Source organism: Dermacentor albipictus, chromosome 1, assembly GCF_038994185.2.
Source record: "Dermacentor albipictus isolate Rhodes 1998 colony chromosome 1, USDA_Dalb.pri_finalv2, whole genome shotgun sequence".
Taxonomy (NCBI): Eukaryota; Metazoa; Arthropoda; class Arachnida; order Ixodida; family Ixodidae; genus Dermacentor; species Dermacentor albipictus.
Window position 1 is genome coordinate 72,941,682 of NC_091821.1, and position 23,178 is coordinate 72,964,859.

General features: G+C 47.2%; 1 protein-coding gene across 2 annotated transcripts in view; it reads left to right on the forward strand.

Annotated features, from left to right (window-relative positions):
• Positions 1-23,178, forward strand: part of LOC135903947 (multiple epidermal growth factor-like domains protein 9) — a 254,026-nt gene that overhangs the window by 71,320 nt on the left and 159,528 nt on the right. For both annotated transcript variants that reach the window (XM_065434446.2, XM_065434447.2), the window contains exon 2: positions 4,439-5,006. In XM_065434446.2, the coding sequence (XP_065290518.1) occupies positions 4,904-5,006 (103 nt within the window). In that variant the 5' untranslated portion in view covers positions 4,439-4,903. The remainder of the gene's footprint in view (positions 1-4,438; positions 5,007-23,178) is intronic.

Below are 23,178 nucleotides of genomic sequence, written 5' to 3' on the forward strand. Positions count from 1 at the left end.
GTTGGTGCTCTCGCTTCTTAACACTTTCGAATTTGCGTACAGCAGCCATATCCTCTCTAGACGCACAGCTAGCCTCTACCCAAAGGATGAAGTGTGCCCTTATTTGCTTTTTTGTGCATTAATATGGGCACTGAAGAAAACTCGGCCTCAGGGCCAGACCAGTTGCGCTCGTTGCCTCAGTAGTGAGGCTTAAAAGCAAATGCTGCTGAATTTAACATGGTAGTTGCGACAAAGTAATTGAGTATTCGAGACAAATAAACATTCGCCTGTATTCACAAACAAAAAATTATTGCACTAGAATGGTTCGCAAAACCAATCGTGATGTCAAACATATGATTAGCGATGGTGGCCAGCCAGTGGCAAACAGCGCTTATAAGAGCTGTAATTTGTGCGTGTTCGTGAGAATGCATACTTGAATTAAAGCGAAAAAACAAACAAACACACGGACAGCTGAAAGGAAGACAATACAGCATGACTGCTCATTCTGTCTGGTCTTTCATCTGTCCCCGTGTTCTCGTTTGTTTTCTGTTTTTTTTTTTGCGCTTCAAGTCAAGCATGCAAACAGCGCTTATACGAACGAAAAACTTTACGAATTTTGCCCCTCAAGATTGACCCTATTTGCCGCTTCAGAATATACCACCGCACTGACATCACCTTTGATACCCTCATACATCAACTACTCCTGATGGTGGTCTACCCGTCTTACTTCTTCTGACCCGTCTTCTAAGAAGAAGTCGTACGCTGCTAGCAACCGCTGCAACACTCTGCATGCGTCTCGGGAACATCGCTCATCGATTGGCCGTAATACATGTTTTTTTTTTATTTATCAGAACACCCACAGCGCCCGAAGGTATTACAGTGGGGGGGGGGGGGGGGGGGAGGAAACAAAGAACCAATAAATAAAGCAGGCAAAACAAAACATGCACCCGGAACACTTTCATACTCTTACATACACACAAAAACACTATATTACTTCAGTGGGCGTATAGAGTGTGAAAATACATCGTTTGAGAGAATCGTTGCGATATCTGATGGTAGCTTGTTCCATTGGCTTATGGTTCTGTGGGAAAATGACATTTTAAACGAGTTTTGCAGGCTATTTCTTTAACATTATTTTCACGGTCCAGCCATTGAGAAACGTAATCAGGCTTGGAAAAATATTTCCCGGGATCTATACCTGTTCGAGAGTGGAATATGTTGTGAAAGAGTTTCATTACCCGCCGGGGTTGCTCAGTGGCTATGGTGTTAGGCTGCTGAGCACGAGGTCGCGGGATCGAATCCCGGCCATGGCGGCCGCATTTCGATGGGGGCCAAATGCGAAAACACCCGTGTAGTTAGCTTTAGGTGCACGTTAAAGAACCCCAGGTGGTCGAAATTTCCGGAGTCCCCCACTACGGCGTGCCTCATCAGAAAGTGGTTTTGGCACGTAAAACCCCATGATTTAATTTAAGAGTTTCATTCTGAGATATTTCCTGCGTTGCTGTAGTGGTTCCCAACCAAGGCTTTGTTTTGCTCTTGAAACACTGAAATTCCTGGTGTAATTTGAATAAACAAAACGAACGACTATGCTTTGAATTCTTTCTAAACTGTTCACGCCACGTGCCGACCACGGATCCCACACAGCGCAAGCATAATCCAGAACTGATCACACAATTGATTTGTACAATGAAACCTTTGTCTCCAGTGCCAACGTTTTGGATATCTGCGCAGGAAACCTAGAACACGGCATGCCTTAATTGTGATATGATCAATGTGATGGCAGGTGTGAACAGGTGTGAAGAACAGGTGTGAAGAACCTGCGAGAGAACCTGCGTAGCCGCTCAAACCGGCAATATGGGGGTCCTTTATCTTGGGGTGAGGTTCTTGGTCCCTGGTCCCCAAAAAATACACGCTGTCACAGCATTTGGGGACTTTCTAATAGATAATGACTTATGCGGTCTCTTTGAAAGGTGATCGATCGTGAATGTGCTTACTATCTGACTGCGTGCACGTTTATTTGCGCTAACTGGTTTTGATCATATATCGCCATCAGACCTGCAAGTCATGAAAACCGGCGCCTAAACACACGGACAGAGAAAAGAGGACAACACTGACCGTGGGTTTGTGCGCCGGTCTTCATAATGCAATCATACCGACTCGCCCTGCTTACTGTGCTTCTCGATCTGCCCAAACGGCTTTAGTATTCATTCATTCATTCATTCATTCATTCATATATTCAGTAACGCAATGAATGGGGCTAGATGGTGGACGTTCATGATTGTATTGCTCTTAGTGTTACACTGACGAGCATCCGCGTCTTGTCCCTTATGTTCTTCAGTATAACACTAAGCGCAATTCATTCATTCATTCATTCAAAATACTCTCAATGCCTAACGGCATTACAGAGAGCAGTGGTTTATGCATACGACGTGATAGGACGTTAGATAAGGCAGCTTAAAAAGATGAATGGTCAGGATTGCTGCTGACCGAGGCAGGGAGGTGATGCCATTCAGATACTGTCTTCAGCAGAAATGAATGGTAGAAAAGGTTTGTGCGGCAAGTTTGCACTTGTATTTTGACGTTGTGGTCGACTCGCGGCGATGCGTAAACAGGTTGTATGAGAACGCCATGTTTCCATTCAGGATTACAGAAATAAATTTTATGAAAGAGAGATATCCGGGCGAGTTTCCATCTTGATGATAAGTGTGGCTGTTTGTATGGCTGATATGCTTGCACTGCGGAAATAATTACATACAATAAAATGTGCGGACCGGTATTGAATATCTTCGTGTAAGTATGTTAGCTACGTTGTAGACGGATCCCAAATTGATGAAGCATACTCTAGCTTTGATCTCAGAAATGTTTCATACAATATGAGTTTGAGGGAAGTGGCGGCACGAGAAAAATTGTGCAGCAGAATGTTGTTCGGTTAGCAGAATTAGTCACGCATTCGATGTGAGTTTGCCATGGCAGATTATTATTAATGTGAACACCTAAATATCTATACGGACGTGACAGAGAAAAGAATAGAGTTCTTAATTTTGTAGGAAAATGTAGAACCAGCACTATCGCGAGAAAAATGTCATAATTTTACATTTATTGACATTCTGTTTCAGTAGCCGTTGATTACATCACGAATTGATGTCAAGGTCTGATTAAAGTGAGAGGGAATCGCCTGGGTTAGTTATTTCACGATAAATAACACAGTCATCAGCGGAAAGCCGGACGTTAGATGTTAAATTGTTCAGTAGATCCTTAATATAAATAAGAAATAGCAAAGGCACAAGGATTAAACCTTGCGGCACACTAGAAGTTACGAAACATGTTGGTGAAACAGTGTTGTGAACGGATACGCTCTCTTAACTCCTTCATTGGTGCTCATTGTGCTACACGTGGCCATGTGCTACCATAGCATGCGGTGATGGGGCTACGGACCAGTATTCCCGATGTATAAGGACGAAGAGGCCAAGGGTGCGAAGACGACCACGATGATTTGCAGCTAGCGCGCACTGTTGCCTTTTGGCTAAGTGCAGCGGATCGATCTGTAAATATCATCATCGTCATCATCAGCCTGTTTCTTATATAGCGTCGCGTCTGCGTCTTCTCACGTAACATATGTCGAAGTCCCACGTAACAATAGCAACCGGCTGTGATCATGTGATTGTGCTCTCTCTCTCTCTCCATATATATATATATATATATATATATATATATATATATATATATATATATATATATATATATATATATATATATATATATATATATATATATATATATATATATATATATATATATATATATATATATATATATATATATATATATATATATATATATATATATATATATATACTTTCTTCTTATCCTTATACTTCACCCTCCCTGTACCCCGATGCAGGGTGGCAAACCATATCTTCCGTTCCCATTCACCTGCTTGCCTTTCTCGTTTCTTTCGCCTCTCTATCTTATGTGAACTTTCATTAACATTTTTCTAGTGTGTTTTGCTCCTCGCTGAGTACAAGGTTTTCTGTTTTCTTTTTCATGCCGTGGCTGTACAGATAGTGGAAGTTCTGGTAACGCACACTGTGAGTGAACGTTCACATGTCGCTAATACATCGAGTTCTGACTATGCATAATTAAGGCAGATTATGCCTGGATTAAGTGATGCTCTATTCCTCCAATATTTTTCTTTCTGCCTACTTCTTTAATTCTGCCTGCTTAGGTGGATCAGTGAAAGGCTGTTAACACGAACGAAAATATCTGTAGATTCGCACATAGGGCCGAGCCTATCAACTTTTTGCTTCGTAAATGCTGTGGTCTACTGGCCGGCCACATTTGTTGATATGTCCAACAGCACGATAAGCTGGAACGATAAAAGGATAATTATTGCGTAAGAACTCTCTCTCTCTCTCTCTCTCTCATATAATGCGGGCCCGGTTGTTTTATTCCTTCGCAGAGCGCATCCCGCTCAAGTCGTCGTGCTCGTGCTTCGGATGATACAGATACGGCCTGCTGCTACCGACACGACCACAGCTGAAACGACGAGCGAGGTGGCTGTCGACCTGCGCGCACCTAAGGGACTTTTCCCGCGGCGCCGCCCCCTGGCGGGAGCGTGGCGCTGGGTGCTGCAGACGACGCCGCTCGAGCCGCTAGAGCGGAGCGCGCAGCAGCCGCGGGGCGAAGCGCAATGAGTCAGAGCCGCCAGAGCGTCGGCGGCGTCGGTCCAGCCCAGTGTGTCTCCTGCGCCGAGTATCGGCGGATGCGCAGCTCGGCGTGAGCCAGACTCGAGTCCCACCGCCGCGGCGCTCGGACGGCAGAAAGCGGTGATGCAGCGTCGCTGCACTAAGTGAGTGGTGGTGGCAATGAGCGTGTGAAAGGCGGGAAGCAGTGCTGCTCGGTGTTGCAGCGTCGTCTCCAGGCGATGTTGTGTTCCGGCGCCCTGTGGCGTGCGCTCTGCGCTTGGCTCTACCTGGGCTTCGCCGCCTCCCCTGTCCGCGCCAAGGAGATCAACGAGCTCGACTCGAGTGAGTGGCTGCTTCTCCAACATAGATGACCCTGTGACACGGTGCCGGCCAGGTTGTAGCCTTCGCTTTTAGTTCAAAGCGAACGCCGCAACTTCGCCAAACATTGTGCGCGAACGCGTTCGGCGCGTCTCGCGGTGTTGTGAGTATTGTGAGTGTTGCACCCGTTATGTGTGTGTGTGTGGTTAGTTTGAAGACCTAGTTATAACGAGCCGAACATGCGGCGGCAATATTGACGAGAATGCAATCACATCAGAACGAACGGCGGACGACACGCGTACAGACAAGATTTGTTTATAGTGCTCAAGAGCGCGTGATCTCCCTTCTAAAGAACACCGCCGGGAGGCAAAAAGGGCTGATGAAAAGACGGTGCTCGTATAATTCAGTGACGTCCACGGAGCGTTACAGATTCTTTCTCTCATGTAGTCGCAGACGCGGATAAACCACAGCGCCTTCTACAAGTTGCCGGCTGACTGTCACGCTCGAGTTCTTTCCAGTCGGCCGATTTCGGAAGCGGCGGAAGAGGCTAACGAGCTTTGCTTTCTGCGGGACGGGGCACGGTATACCGAAGACGGCGATCGAGGCGGAGGTCCCTCTTTTCATTAAGTACTTTCGGCGTCGGTGCGGCGAAGTTCACGGGGAGCACTCGCGTGGACGCCGAGTTGATACTACCCACGTTTCGGCGATGACATTGTCCGTTGGGAAATCATGGCTTGTTTCCTGGGGTTCGTCGAAGCAGCTAGCGTCGCTTGAGATGATTTTCGCTATTCGCCGGCGGCATGATCATGCGATAGAATACGAGTGAGCAAACGACAGGGCAGGCAAAGTCGCGACCCGTATGCAAACACTCTACCCAAGTACCGATTATGAACAGCCACCTGCCGTAAAACAAAAGTAATCAGAAAACAGGCAAGAAAGAACAATGAATGGCATCGTCGTCGTTGTGCGCTCGGTGTTTTGTTTGTTTTTATCACTTTGTGCGATCGCGCTCGCGCATGTCTGTGTACGTGTGGCTCTGTCGCGTGAATGCTAGCATAGCGCAATAAATATTGCGACAGCGATTGGCTCACGCCAGTGTCCTTGCATTGCAGTATAGTGGGTTTCTTAATTTCACGTTTTCTCTATTTCAGTGGCCTTTTCCTTTTTTATCTCTCTCTCTTTTTCCGAGCAAATAAATCAGGAATGACATCTTCTCCGTACATTACGACACAACGAACTAATTCGACTTCACGGGGCTCGCAAAAATTGAATTGCTAAGGATAGCAGAGCAACCGTCATGCAAGATTAGATGTCACCTGGTTTTGGTAGCTACAGAAAGCCTACGCGTAGTGGAAGGCCTCGGTTCGGAATTAACTATTACCAGATGTATGTGCAGTGTTGCTCATAAAGGACACGGACACAAGAAAGAACGAAGTGACACAAAAGGTACCTTGTGTGTCCCATCGTTCTTTCTTGTGTTGATTTCTTTTATGTGCAACACTGTATACTTATGGCGTACTAACAGGTCCAAGTAGATACATTAGTGTATTACCAGAGAGTAGAGCTTGATGCGGACTGGATATTTCTTGTTTCTTACCTTTACCAACCGGCTGGTTAGCGCGTCCTTATTAACTAGTCTTACTTAGCCAGCGAGTGAGCTAAGAAGGACGAATCCGGATCTGTCATAAACAGTGATTTACTATGAGACAGTTATTTCATTCATGTCCGGCGTGCATGCATGATAGCTGTACTGGTTAACTCTATTTACGTTCTGAACTCGTCCGTTCCGTTGTCTTCAAACAATATTAAATAATGTACTCGCCAGCGTGACATTGTTGTTGTCCCTGTTTGTTGTTTAGCGAATGTCAGCTACTGTTTCGTATTGAAAGATGTTTAACAAGGTGGGCAATCGGGCGAGCTGCTTAACGCTCATTTTTCAAACAGCGCAAAAGGAACGAAAGACACGGCTCTTCCCTTTTGCGCCGTTTCAAAAGTTATTTTTGAAAATTACACGCCGGGTAAACTGACATCAACACAATGCACCTATTACAATTTTTTATGCTTTGAGTGTTGCTTTCCGTGCGCGTGCGCGAATTCGCCATGTCTTTCCTTCTCTCTCTCTCTCTCTCTCTCTCTCATCTTTCTATTCCCCCTTTTGTCATCTCTCCGCATAGGGTAGCCAACCACATATTACAACAGCAATTATATGGTCACCCCAGGCGCATTTCTGTCGTCATCGTCGCCGTCGCCCTGGTGCTCCGTATTATGAAGTCGAAGCACAATAACATCGTCGCCGCGCGCCGTATACTGTATGTGCGAGTGAAACTTGCGAGGGTCACCCGACGATCGCGACTGAATCTCGCGCGCACAAGGGAGGAAGGCGGGCATAAAGCGTACCGTATTCCGTCGAGCACAAGGCACCAGGGGGAGGGGAAGGAACGAGGGGGGGGGGGTTCTACTCCCGCGGCTGCTGCGTATATGGCGCGGTGGCTCGGGCCTCTCATATTCAAAGTGATCTACGATGTAGGCAAAGTGCACATAGTCAATTCGCTCGATGCTGCAGCGTTTTAACAGCGAGATTCCATGGTCATCGAGTGAAATGTGTTCATGTTTGCCTGTGCGCGCGTGACACCGCATTTGTTAATTTAGTTAGTCAGTGAATGTTTACAAGTTTATGCGGTCGATAAGACTACTATCCTTACTTCGTATAGATGTCTACTAATCCGCTATCGAAGTCGATGCTTCGCCTTTTGGGGGCGAAACTGCGATTTTTTTCTGCTTAACATCCCTGCTTTCTCCCTTTCTTTCCTCCGCCTCCTCCCGAATCACCGTTTGTATCGAGCACGTATCGCTCACTTGGCAAAGAGCAGCCGTCCATGGAGATGTGTATGCGATGACTTTTTAAGATTGCTCAAGACAAAGCTAAGCATGAGCAACGATATGTCGCTTTAGGTGTAGGCACGCTCATTGATTAACTGAATATGCCGGAGCTTTGGATGATCGTCTAAAATATTCTAGATTTGCGCACTTTCGTTTATTCAGGAGGACGAGACGTGTGTGTGTGTGTATATATATATATATATATATATATATATATATATATATATATATATATATATATATATATACGTGAAAAAAAGGGGTTAACCGAGGGGCCCGATTTTTATTAGTCATATCATGAGAAGCCAACAAACACTGACACCAAGGACAACATAGGGGAAATTACTTGCGCTTAATAAATGGAATGTAGAAACGATAAGTTAATATCGTTAATAGAATACGGGCCGTATATGTTAGGCAGAAATGGCGCTACCGAGTCGATTTGAAGAGGCGATGGCGCAGATCAGAAAGCCTGCTTCAATGGCGCGGTCGTTTCACCACGTGTCGTGTTTCGACTTGTACGAGCCATCTTGACGAATTAATTTGCTGAAAACAGCTCGGACAATTGACGAGGTTTTCTTCTTTGTAAGCAGAAGTCGCTGTAAATGATGCATTTCATTCGTGCACGACGACTGTCTGCGGAAACGGACTTTAAATGTAGCGTATGTTGGATGAAGAGATGCTGCTGGTTGAGTGTGGCAAGATCGAGGCTCCGTAATGGCTTTTCTGAAGCACCGCGCGTTACAAGGGCATTTTTCATCCCCACAGATGTGTAGCACACAAGTCTTTCTGTAGCAGGTCTTTGGCAGCAGGCGCATCATTCACTCGGTGCCTGCTTAGTATCTTCGCAGAAAGCCGGAAGCAAATGCTGCAGGGAAAGCTTCCCGTTCAGGCCGCGCGAGCGTCTGCCGTTTTTCTCTTTTTCTACCTCAGAAGAAACCAAATTTCCCCAAAAAAGCACAAGTTTGTTTTCTGCATTGTAATTGAAGTGTAGTTGCTCTTAACAAACGTTTAATTTGTCTCCTTGTACCAATAATATAAGCGAGGACTTGAGCGTTCTTTGTGTACGTATATCACGGAGGAAGTTCAGTGTGAAACATACATCAATGGTAAAGAGTGTCCTAGGGGAAATAATGAAAACCAGGGCCTGTTCTCACAGAACAGTTGGTATACTAGATGGAATCGTAAAAACAGGGGTGTTGAACCGAACCGGAATTGAACCGAAAAACTGGAACCGAAGCAAACCGATGTGTTATCCGCCATCTTGGATCCAAACCCCAGCAAGAACTTTTTGGAGGAACCGTTCCGAACCGGTTTGAACATAGGTTCAGCCCAGGGTAATTTTTGCTGAAATTCGACAACTGTGCGGGTCGCTGCGCTGGCGAGAGTAGTCGACGACTCTTGCGTCAATTCGTCGCAGCGCACGGAGTGTTACCTCTGTAACAGTCATGTTGCTCGCCAGTGCGATCTCATTGGCTGACTCAACAGTACGTATTGTCGGCACCTATTAGCACGACATATTAGCACGACATGGCTACGACATATTTACATTTCGCACCTCAGGATACGTAGTAGCGGCGAAGTGCGCGACCCCTGGTTTTACATTTGCCGTCATCGCAGTTTATACAGCACCTCATGCTCCACTCGAACCACTGCACGACGAAATGAAAGTTTGCGTCATTCACATCATGCGCTCTTTTGTAAACATAGCCGGCGACTTTAATGCGACACTCTAACTTTGGGGGCCCAATTGACGGATATACGCATGGTGCATAGTCTTCATAATTCGCATCTGCCAATGATTTCGTAGTATTCAACAACCTTACATCCCAACATACATTTCAATCGCACGTTGCCCCCAGCTAGATGGATAGCATGTTAGCATCTCTTGCTATCGCCTCGTATGTCTACGACTGGCTCATTAGCGATTCCAAAACTCTTACTATCAAAACATTCAGCGCCGTGTCGTTGTTTTATAACTTCTTTTGTCTTTGTCTTGTGTAGCGCTTTAACGAACCTTACTATGAATCCCAACCAACTGGCCAACCTTGCCGTCTTGATGCAGTATATTCAAGTCTCTCTTTTCAGTCAAAACAAGCCTCAACTAAAATGCCTTACAAAATTTGGAAAACAAAGAATTATGGAATAGCTGTGTAACTATAATTGTTTCCCAATAGGTTCGATAAACTCCCCTTCATTGAAAAAAAGCTCTAAAGCTTTTCATGAAATTCTGTATTAATTTTATTCAGACGCTTGCGTAAAACTCAGTTACAACAAGTTGTTCTGCGACCAGGCGGGCGGAAGCCATTCCTGGTGGACACCAGATTTGGCGATGGAACGTAAACGCATCTCCAAAGCGTAGGCGTTTATGAAAAATAACAAAACCCCAGCTCGGGAACTCTCACAAATCTGCTTACTACTACGCTTTTGCCACTTATAAAGTGCACATTGATTTTTTGAGAACATCGGCCTCCAAGTGGCTTCGCACATCGTTAGGACAGTGAAATATATTCCGCCTTCCATTCCAAATCTCGTTTGGCAGACAGCACGCCACGCAGCAACTCCCATCGTTCCACTTCCGGGTGTTAGTTTCGTAACAAGTGTTTTACACCTCGCTACGTGGTTAACCGCACACATTTCTGTAGATCCACTGACGATGATTATTGCACTCGGCTCCTGTAATTAATGGCTGACTACAATACGACTAACGACATGCCTTTCACCATTGGCGAAATCGAAAACGCTTCTGCATAGCGTTTCGCATCCCGCAGTATTACAGTTTTTCAAATCTCACAACTTATCTAAGAACATTAACCATCAGTTAGGAAAATATTTCCTCAAACACCGACCTGTCGTTTACTGCTCTAGCGCCAGCAAGGCATAAACTCCACCTTCAATTGGAAGTGCCGAGGGCTCATCATAATAAGTCCTCTACTAAGGAACATTATTATTCATAGACTTTTGAAGCTTCCCTTACCGGCTGGTGTGTCAACACGGGAATACGCCGACGACAGGTGGTTGGCATTTCCGCAACCAGCCGCTCGGATCAAAAAGCAAGAGCACGCGAGGCTCTCATATTATCACCGGCAAGGCGCGTCGTGCAAGAGTCACCATCAGCAGAGAAAAATCATGCTTCCTGTACTTCCACAAAAGTAATGCCAAGTTTTCTACCCCACTTATGTGAGCCCACCGTTCCTTTATATAGCGTCACCGTCAAATGCCAACAAAAAATAAAAATCTACGCTTACTGCAAACACACACCTACGCTAGCCCGGCCGCCTTGCACCACCGTTACACAGGATGGCGTGTAAAGCGTGCAATTGCAAATTGCGATGCGTGTAAAGCGTGCGGACACAGAGCAACGCTGTGACACATGCTCTGGGAATGTGCCGGCAACAACGGTACCGAAACCGCCACCGTTCGCGACGCGTCCATAACCGCGGCCGTTATACCAGCGTACGGGAAGCCTCGAGCTCGCTCCCTCCCGACGCCGCCCCGGCTGCGGGGGCCGCCGGGGAGCTTCTCCGCTAGGAGGCGGCTCTCAAAGTCCGGAGCTGGAAGACCGGCTCTGGACCGTCCAGCAAGCCGAAGATGCCGCCGAGTCCAAGGACTTCGAGCCGCCACCTAAGGCCACTACAGCCAAAACTGCGGGGCCATTCTTTTTAATAAAGTTTATTTTCTTCTTCTTCTTCTCGGTGTTATTTTCTGTTCGAACTATTTTGGTGTCCGGTTTTCAGCTATCTACGAACAAGATCAGCAGCCCGTTTTACTATGATATTACATGTTCTCCTAACTGGGTGCCTTACAAAGGTAAAATGAATGCCTAATACATGGCTAGTTAACAGCAGTATAAATAATAGTTTTGCGCAGTACTGATAATGTGCGCGGGCGACTTCAAGAATCCAATGAAGGAGAATATTCGAGGGACTGGTATTGGGTTAAACCATTGCACAGCCCACCACAAAGCTCACTAATTGAACAAATTCCGACACCGAGATAGAAATGTATATCGTGCATCATATTTGCAATAACGATTTCAGGTTTATGCCAGTGCAAAAGAAAACGGTTTTACACAGTATAACCAAGGGAACTTCTTTTCTCTCTACCATTGCGCGTTTTTCAACCGGAGGCATGCGAATGTGTTTTTTTTTTATGCGAAGCATATTGCGAGACCTCAACCCAGCTCCTCAGGCGCGGCGGTGTAGCCTTCAATGACCTTTGACCCCATGCCATACCACCGTGACGCCACGACAGAGGAGTAACGGGGCTGCAACTCGCGCCGTCGCTCGCGGTGTCGCGGTGGTATATAAGCAGCTGCGCTTGTTTCTAGGTGGCTTTGGCTCAACTCTTGCAAGATGGGCTGGGTGGGAATCGAACCAGGGTCTCCGGAGTGTGAGACGGAGACGCTACCACTGAGCCACGAGTACGATGCTTCAAAGCGGTACAAAAGCGCCTCTAGTGAATGCGGCGTTGCCTTAGAAACGAGCTGTTTCTAAGGCTCAGGCGTGCGTCGCTTGCTCAGGCGCACATTTCATTGCCGCGCCGAACGCTGCGTTGGTCGACGCTCACCGCGTCCAATGCGGGGCGCGTAGTCGCTGCGCCGTAGCCCATTGTCTTACACCCCTTGGCGGGTCGACGGGAACGCTGTCGCGTTCCACTCTTGAAGGTGAAGCAGAGTAACGCATGAGTTGTTTCTTCGTCTAGCCGAACCAAATATAGCCAAGCAACAGCAGTTCACCAGGCTAAACAGTGGTTCAACAACTAAAATAAAGGCTAGTATGCTTCGCATCCTGGGCTTAACCTTAGCTAAGCCACAGCCATTTTTTCTTCGAACCAATTTGAACCCGAAATAACCGGTTCGGGATGCTCTGAACCGATACAAACCGACATTATTTTCGCTCCGGAGCTGAACCTGAACCGAACCCGAAAATATTTCGGTTCGACACTATGGTAAAAACAACAAACTGTGGTCAAACATGATAGTGGATGGACTATTATCGACGAAAGAGAGCAGTTCTAAATAACAGCTTTGCTAATTCTGCGCCAGAGTAGCAGTGATTTTTATTATCGGCGTACACAACAGCGCGTACTTCAAGTGCCTTCAATTATTTAGGCCCTTGTTCATTGGTTCGCATTGCAGCCCATCTACGGTAAGCCTAAAGCGGGTAATTGTCACAATGGGCAATTTCAGCAGAGGGAAAAAGCTGTTTTACGATATTGACCTAGATGTGATGACCACAAGCTAGTCATTCGAAATAACTCTGAAGTATAGATGCCGGTTGGTGATTAGTCGCGTGTTTATCTTATACTCATGCGACTCCCTGATCTCACCATTCGCCTTTCATATTGAATGGCATGTTGCGACAGTTGACCCGCCATGGTTGCTCAGTCACTGTGGTATTGGGCTGCTGAGCACGAGGTCGCGGGATCGAATCTCGGCCACGGCGGCCGCATTTCGATGGGGGCGAAATGCGAAAACACCCGTGGTGCTTAGATTTAGGTGCACGTTAAAGAACCCCAGGTGGTCGAAATTTCCGGAGTACTCCACTACGGCGTGCCTCATAATCAGAAATTGGTTTTGGCACGTAAAACCCCATAATTTAATTTTAATTAATGTCGCGACAGTCGTCAGCCTGGTTAGCAGTTTTGAGGAGTCACGATCTGTCTCGCGATGAGAGCTACGTGAACTACACGAAGTACGCTAGACCGTATAAGAAAGCGGACTTTATCGTTTCTAACGAGGATCACCTGATCGCCTTTTGTTAGCTTTGTGCAGACTGCGAATCAAACAAGAGCCAACCGCGTGACGGTCCAGCTCAGACAATGCACCGAGAACTTGATATGCAGCCCGGGACAAGGAGGAGGCAGGCGATCTCGGGAAAGCGAGCGACGACCAAGTATATAAGCCCCTTGGCAAGGCGCTGTCGATTGCGAAGGCACGTGGCCAGACGCGGTATAGTCTGGGTCACGTGGAGTGAAAGAGAGGAATAAAAGGACGGGGTGGTTGGGGGGTGGATGCGTAAATAAATGGGACAGGCGTGGCGTTGACAGCCTTGACAGGCTGTGGGACAGCCGGCAGTGACGTGCACAACGCGCCGTTACTGGCGTTTTTTACGCTTTTTTTCTCATCGCCTCCTACGCAGTATTGTTTGTATTCAGCACGAAGGAGCAACGTTCGAATAGGAAAAGAGGGAAAGGGACAATAAAACTGGCTTATACACGGGGTCTGCGAAAAGGTGAGCGCATCTAGCCGCGAGCCCGGCTGGGGCCATCCAATCGACAAAATACAGCTAGGCCATCTGATGGAGGCAAGAGCGAGTCGCAGCTCGCGATCGTCGTGTGCTCTATATGCGTGGGCCCATAGCGGTGAAGATCATATCGACTGCCATGCACTCGTTCTCGTGCGGGCAACCGCTGCAGCGCCTGTACGCGTACTGTGTATACATGACGGGGTGCGTCGGGCGACAGTTGGCGGCCGGACGGGGGGCGCGCGTGTGTGCGCGTACACGCTCAGCGCGAGGGCGCCGGGAAAGTGCAGCGCGCGCTCAGAACAGCTGGAAGCGGCGGCGGGATCGATAATCGCCCATTCAGGAGAGCGCGTCGTCTCTCTTGAACGAACACGGCCGCGCCGCTATAGGTGTGCAGTGTGCCGCGCTGTGGCCGCCGTGTTTAGAGCGGCCGTTTGGCCGCTCGGGAAGCCGAACCGGCGCGATAATTCGATCCGGCGGCGCGGTCGGTACAGGCGAAACACCGCCGGAGCGCTCCTAACTGAGTTGCGCCGCGGCCACCACTGTGCGCGCCCCAAATTGGGTTTAGGGCGGCCTAAGTGGGCGACGCGCTCGGCCACTGCAGCCGCAGCTCCAGTGTCACTGCTTCTTCGCGCCTATGTAGTATACAGCGGCACGCTGCGGTCCCCAAAGACCCGGCGACGGACAGCGTGCGTGTCCAGTATACAGCGAGGGATCTCCCTTCCGCAGCGTTTGCTGCCTTGACGAAGTGGACAGATTGACTCGTTCTCTCTGCTGTATTTTTTTGTTCCTTTTACGGAGTGCCCATATGATATGCGGAGAAGAACCCAATAAAGTGGCGAATACATTGTTATAGGCACTCGAGAGGAATTAGAAGCGTGTAGTGTGTTCTATAGTATTCGCCGATGGAGCTTTCCGTGCATAGAATATTGTTATGGCCATAGGTATAATGAAGTCTATGCAGACAAAACTTATCGTATCTGCAAACCTCTTTATCTGCGCCTGTACGCCTTTAAACTAGGAATGTGGTTCAAGGAGGATTTGACGCTCAGGCAGAACTCTGTAATATGCTTAGCTATAGCAATACGCTCTATAACTCGATGGAGCGTACTATCTCAGGCCGACATCTCTGCCTTTCCTCTAATAAATTAGCACTATCGCTCTCTCTAGGGAGCGTTCTGACCGTCTGTCTTCGAAAATAGATGACGCTGAAGGAGAGCATAAGTGATGTGAACCAGCTAGCTGTCTCACAAGGAGGGAACTTTTCATTCCTATATGTGCTTCTGATTTTCGAGTGGACTACAGGTGTAACGAGGCTGAAGCGTAGCGCCTATAGGGAGGCTGTAATTCCACAAGTGTAACGTCGGAGCACCCAGCAGCAATGAACCTGAGAGCGGCATATAACACCTGCGGTGTCTCACGCTCGTCGCGGCTACTTGAGGGTGCTTGCCGTCCGACCTAACGATGCGACCTGCCCGCAATGACTATAAATTCTGGTGGTGCCTGGATCGCGTCCATACTCGCAGTCTGTGCTTTTAGACCTCCCCCCCCCCCGGGGGGAGGGGGGAGGGGTGCTCGTTGAAATGGGCGAGGTCCGAGGAGCCGCAACCGATCCTCCTGATATGCACGGTCTGCTCGGGATGCGATGAAGCCAACCCAATTTACGCTATACTCCATTTCCCTTTTCCGAATGTCGAATTGAATGTCGTTGTTTTCGAATTCCTTCTCGAAATAGATAGCATGACGCTGTTCGAAGTAAATGGCTTTTGGGTTGAATCCCAAAATGTTCCAAAAGCTGACACTCGACGTGATGAAGGAGATTAAGCCTGCTTCACATAATCCTGCGTGTATACATACATACATGCATACATACATACATACATACATACATACATACATACATACATACATACATACATACATACATACATACATACATACATACATACATACATACATACATACATACATACATACATACATACATACATACATACATACATACATACATACATACATACATACATACATACATACATACATACATACATACATACATACATACATACATACATACATACATACATACATACATACATACATACATACATACATACATACATACATACATACGTGCATACGTGCATACATACATACATACATACATACGTGCATACGTGCATACGTGCATGCATGCATGCATGCATGCATGCATACGTGCATACATGCATGCATACATACATACATACATACATACATACGTGCATACATACATACTTACATACATACATACGTGCATGCATGCATGCATGCATACATACATACATACATACATACATACATACATACATACATACATACATACATACATACATACATACATACATACATACATACATACATACATACATACATACATACATACATACATACATACATACATACATACATACATACATACATACATACATACATACATACATACATACATACATACATACATACATACATACATACATACATACATACATACATACATACATACATACATACATACATACATACATACATACATACATACATACATACATACATACATACATACATACATACATACATACATACATACATACATACATACATACATACATACAGTAAATATTTGGAAAGTGGCATGGACACTGAAAAGCGTTGTATTGCTGCACAAGGGCACTATTTGGTTCACGAAGAGTATACCGAAGGATTTGCTTCTGCCATGTTGTCAAGGTTTCGAAGAAAATAGCATTGGCACCTTTCTGCCCCCATCGTAAACGGTCGTCACTCCGCACATTACTTGGGCATTGTTAATCAAGACAAGATAGTGACTTAAGCACAGCGAGTTCTCTAGGGAATATCGCAAGGGGAGAGACGCTGCATAAAAGAGTGTCAACTAAATGTAACAAGGCGAGCACTCAGAATCAAATATTTTCCTATATGTCGCTGTGGCGGCTGCGTTCAAATAGACAGCCCATCTTTCGAAAGATGTGCCGTCGATTTCATCACACAACGCTGCAGCGTTTGCTCTGACGTAGCGTTTATTCTAGCTGCCAGGAATGGTTGCGTGTGTGCCATTCTTGAAGGAAAATGACCTGGGAACAATTAAAGCGTTCCGGAAGTAGAGTATGATGTCTCTTTGTCAAGCTGAGCTTATGCGCATTATCACGCGATAGCTCTCCGGCAATTTTCACCTCTATTAAACAATTACAAACGTTGCAGTCATCGCTATAGCCAGCAAGATACCCCTATGTTTGTTCTGCGCTCCCCCTCCTTCCTACAGGCCCCACCCTTCCTTTCCCTCCCCTGACAAAGGTATAATCGAGCCATGCCGTATGCTGTTTCAATATATTATCACGGCATCACGACATAGCTCGATATATCCCTTCCAGTTTGTGATGGCCCTTGTAGCCAAGCGACGACTTTGGGTCGAAGATGCGCCTGACTTTGTAGCGTGTAAAACTGCAATCACCTCTGTAAGATGCCATGTGGTATACAGCGGATGGCACCACACTGGCTCGTGCGGCCCTTCGCGAACAGCGGAGGGGAGGAGGCGTGGTGCTGTTCGTGCCACTCGTTTAGTGCACGCCAGAAATAATGGCGTCGCGGTCTAAGTCACTAGAAAAGCGGCGACGGATAAGTGGCGAAATGTCAACTTGCGCCGCGGAACACTGGCCCTTCAGCGAACTATTCGTAAAACGCGCCGTCGTGGCTCACTTCCGTCCGTACGCTTTGATAGTACCCCTCATAATATTCGAAGATAGACTACCGCTTCCCGGCGCATCTTTCGGGCACTGTCGGCCAACCGCAACTGCGGTTCCGTGTGCGTCGTTCTTGGCGCGCGCGCGCACTCCCTATAGTGTCGAACTGTTGCCAGTACACGAAGACCGCGGCTCGTCGCACTGGGCGTCCCGTTGTCTGCTTCCTATTTAACGCGACCTCGGAGTCCCAGCCGGTGTGCGCCGCCCCTCATCGCGCTCTCATCGAGTATGCATGAACTGTGAGTGCCTTCCACTGTCGCCGCCGCAAGGCCGCGTGCCCCAAATCGGCCTTACCTCGGTCGGGGTTTCAATACCCCGTGCCGCTTTGTTTGTTCCCGGGTATGGCAGTCGACGACACCGTCGGCAATGATATGCCGGTTCAGTTGCCGTGCTCGTACGCGGTGGAAGAAGGTCCGGCCTGAGAGGCAGTTCCGGAAACAACGTTCGCTCAGTGGATCCTTCGCGAACTTTTTTTTTATGCCCTCTCTCCTTCTTGCAGCTTTCGCGACAAGAAAAGCATTTTAACGTGCCTCGCTTTGTGCCGGAAAAGGAAATGGTCCAGGGAGATTGCAAAAGCACGCGCCGTTCCAAATAAATAGCGCCACTAGCACACATGTTACAACAACCAGTAAAACCCATCTTCGTTCTCCCGTATAAGATAAGGCCCAAATTTCTGAACGAAACCGGCAAGTCACTTACAAGCAGTGGTGTAAAATAACTAATTCGATTTATTTATCAGTGATATTTGGAATTCAAGGATATGTATGTGTTCACATATTTGTTAGGTCCAGATATGTTTAAAGTACTTTTCAAGTCAATACATATGGGGCAACTTCGTCCTTCACATTCCGGGTCTGAATTGAAGAATCTGACCGTTATTTGAAGAATGATCAGTGCAGTACGCGCACGCTTTGTCGCCAAGGGTCATGGCAAATTTTTATAAGCATATGCTAGTACACAAGGCGGCCGGCGAAAATTCTGTTATGGCGCTCATTTGCGAGATCCAGCAGTCGTTTCGCACAGAGGCTATTCTAGTGTATCTTGGCTATATTTATTCACCCTGCTTGGCCATTTGTTTATTTAAAGGAAGTGAAAGATTACCGGTTTTATCTTCCTTCGTATTTTCATTATAGCAATGCATCGGCCATTTCGGAACATAAAGTATCGACTGCCGATGTGGCCCGTCGAGCGAAAGCGTGCTAACTGTTCATTTTATCCCTGACTCGTGTACAATAGAGTTGAAATGTTCTTCACTGACTGCCTTCTTCCTCAGCTTCATTCTGCAGCGAGCACCTTTGCGAGTCGACGTCACCGAGTTCAGTTGCGAGATGCGGGTACACAGTTTTTACAGTATGTATTCGCCCAGGATATACGCGTTTCCGTCCAGACCCCACAGAGCATGTTCGCCTCACGATTCAACTTTGACATTCTTTCCTCCGGTCAGGGGTGCGACAGCGCTCCGGGGACGTGCACGCATGCGCTGCAAACCGCGGTACGGTCGCGGCCTCTCTGTTGTAGCACACTTTGGCAATGCCGGTGGGCCCTTTTTCCCCGAGTGCGACCGCCACTGCATTTCTTTGTTGGGCGCGCACAGCTTCCGTCCGGTGGCGCCCTTGCATTCACTTCTCCGGAGCTTTGCGACGCAGCCGGGCGTGAACCGAGGCTGCCGCCAGCGACACGGGCGCGACGTCCCCTTTCTTCCTTTTTTTCAGCGGCGACTCGTTTCTAGCCGGAGCCCCGATTGTTTACACGGAGTATGAATGCGCTTGCCGGAAGCGACACACACAGTACGCGACTCGGTGCGCTACGCTGGCGGCAGCGGGGCTCCTGCTACGCGCGCCGTCTTGGCGACCGAGTGCGACAGCGCGACGCTACGCTCGCTCACGCTTGCGCGCGGCAGGCCCTTTTGTCCCGAACGGACAGGGCGCGGCCCCAGGAATGATGAGGCGTCCACGTGCCCGGCACTACAATCGCGGCGAGGAGGCGGAAAGTCGCTCTGCCGTGTCGCTGGCCACCATTCTGCGTGGGGAACATTATATGCGTCGGGGTGAACCAGAATTAAACGTGCGTTCCTCCTTTTATGCCAATCGTTAAATCGTTCCTTTGTGGAACAAAGAAATTTCGGGTAATTTTAATATTCTTAAGTATAAGTTCACTGCATTGGAGAAAATGTCCTCATTCGGTACAGTATTGCCTCGTGTCCGAAATAATTGGACAGACGCCTCAACTCTAGAGTCTGTGGTGCGCAATGCCCCGCACAAATTTCAAGCGCCAAAGCAGCGCGGTAGACTGCCGTGTCCAGCTCTCAAGCGCTCTCATTGCCGTAGGCACATGTGTTCGAATCCCAGTGATGGCGGTGGTCGCTAACGTTTCGTTTCTCGATGCGATCATGGTTGATACGAATTACAGCATGATAACATTTTTGAAAAAAAAAAGAAAAGTCCCAGCCAGAATGTGTTAAGTGCAATGCGTTTGTTGGCTGTTGTATTGAAGCTCGTTGGACCCACCACGGTATATGAGTGGTTGTGGCGTTGCACTGCTGAGCTCGGGGTTGCAGATTTGACCCCCACAGCGGCGGCCGCGTAAGGAGGGGGTGAAGGGGAGGCGAAATTCGAAGAGGCTCGTGTACTTAGATTTAGGTGTGCGTTAAAGAAACTATGGTTATCAAACTTAATCTAGGATCCCCCATTACGGATTGCATCATGATCAGACTGTGTTTTTGACTTGTAAAAAGCAGAAATTTTCTTTTTTTGTAGTGCGACGACAGGGGAGGATAAAAAATTAAATTACATTATGGGATTTTACGTACCAATACCACGATCTGATTATGAGGCGCGCCTTAGTGGGTGACTCCGGCTTAATTTTGACCACCTGGGGTTCTTTAATGTGCACCTAAATTTAAGTACACATTGAAATTTGACCGCCCTTGACAGGCGCGCTGACCCTTTTAGTAGACCTTGAGAGTAAACAGTGGAAAGTGTTCCTGACGAACAATTGATGATACCCGGAATCTTCTGGATGTGCCAGGATTCCAGAAAGAGCCGCCGCCGGTGACTGTTTTCTCTCTCCAAGACGACAGCGCGGTCGAGGCCAACTTGGTGATCAAAAAGCTCGCAGTGTTCTGCCTCAGCATCGCGTTCTCTGTTTAGATGGCGAAAGTCATTCTTGTGTTGACGAATTCTATACGGGACCTTTTTGACCTCGTCGGAGCCTTCGGTGCAGGTAACCTTTTACAGTGCTCTACGCAAGCCAGCAGACAATGAAGCCAATGAAAGCATCGGGTAAATTAGCTATGGTTGAAATTGAAATGTAAAAGATGATAAAGAAAGGTAAGTGAAAGTGGACGGAAAGATAACGTGTCGCCGATGGGAACCGAACACCCACAACCTCCACATTACGCGTGCGTTGCACTACCGATTGTGCTGCGGCGATGGCTACCAAGCTATCCGCTAACTTGGGTATTTATGTTTACTATGTTTACTAGACCTAGACCTAGGAGTGTTTTATATATATATATATATATATATATATATATATATATATATATATATATATATATATATATATATATATATATATCCAGAGAGAGAGAGAGAGAGAGAGAGGGAGAGAAATACGTCACCTTTACAGAGAAAATGTATAAATTGAGCTCTTGGTGGGCCGGATCCCGGCTGAGACGTCGAAATTCAATCGTTGTTTTTGAGCAGAAAACCACGCTAAACGGCGGAACAAAGAGCTCGCAGATCACAGCGCTCACTAGCAACCAAATGTCTTTCTTCATTCAGTCAGCATATATTTACTCTACCACAATCGCGCTGAACAGAACAAAAAAAAAAGCGTTTATGAGGTGATATAGTTGCACAATCCCCATACGCCATCGATCAATGACAGCTTCCGCATAAATGTGGTGTAGATCGCACCTAGGCCTATGATCACAAAACGTTTCTTTGCTTACCGACAAGCATGACGAGAGGTTTAACAGCCCACTTCAAAGGCTTTTCTGTGAGTCCCGCCCGTAATTGGCCGCGGCTAAAGCGATCGTCTTGTAATCGCTGCAGTCGTTGGCAAGAGTGGCGGGTGTCCGGACGTTGGCCAATGAAAAGCAGCCTTGTAAAATAGAATATCTTCTTGCGGGCACCGTAGTGGTGATTTTCAGCATCCTTGTCCTTGCCTACTTTAGAACATTCATTATGCGCTGGCGCGGGCTGTAGTCGACATCGAAATGAAGGTTGACACTTCTTCAGAGCGTGTTTATTACATGTGACCACATACTGCATTATTTCAGATGACGTCGAAAGATCAATCTCGGGTAGACGAACATAAATGATATCAGGACTGCCTTCGATGAGGTCGTCTTTGTCGTCGCAAGCATAAAGGCGGTTTTGCGTTTGTTCAGAAGTTTTTGTAAGAAGCGACATACAGCGCCTGGAGATATAAGGTGGTACGACCGTGGTGTAGGGTCAGCAATCTATTCGATAGTTTTAAGAATGTAGATTACCGCGGTATTTCACTCTCGGGTGTATCGCAAATTTGGCGTCGACCAACACAATCAGCAATGCGACACGCTATTCTAATAACTCATTGCGGATATACATACGCATTACTTCCTCCGAAACACGCCGAAATTTCGAAAGAAGCCCTGCGTACAACTAATCGGTCCATATTCATTCAGTGTGCGCTTCAATCTATTCGGTCATTAAAAAAAAAAGTGACCACGTTTTCAAATTAAATAGGCCCTTTGAACCATTTAATTACTCGCGTGATAGCACGTGCGTATTTTGAAGGGCGTTTTCCGGGCGTGCTTCCCACTCAGAAATGAAACCACGTCATCATTCTCCCCTCTCTGCCGCAGCGCCAGGGGTGTGTTTTCTTCACGTATCGAAAATTATATGTGCACGGCTCTCCCTCGACTTAGTGATGACTGCGGGCAGAATTAGGAATGGCGGTGGTTTTTGTCCGTTTAATCTTCTGGGCAAACCATTTGCCGATCGTCATTTTGAAGGAGCACCGAAGAGTTCCTTTCTTTCCTTTTCCGGGCAGATCACTGACCCAAAGAAGGTACTTGTCAGCACCGAATAAACATTGGTCGAAAGGAAGACGAAAGAGCGAGAAGATGAAGGCGCTTTGAAGCTGTAGGGTAAAAAGAAGACCAAGAAGAAGACACAGAAAAGGACACGCGAACGGTAAATCCGCGCCAAGAGATAAAAGTTCCGCAGGGGTATCTGAAGAATTCCTCAATTTTTCAGGCTGGAGAAGAGCCCACCGAGAAGGAAA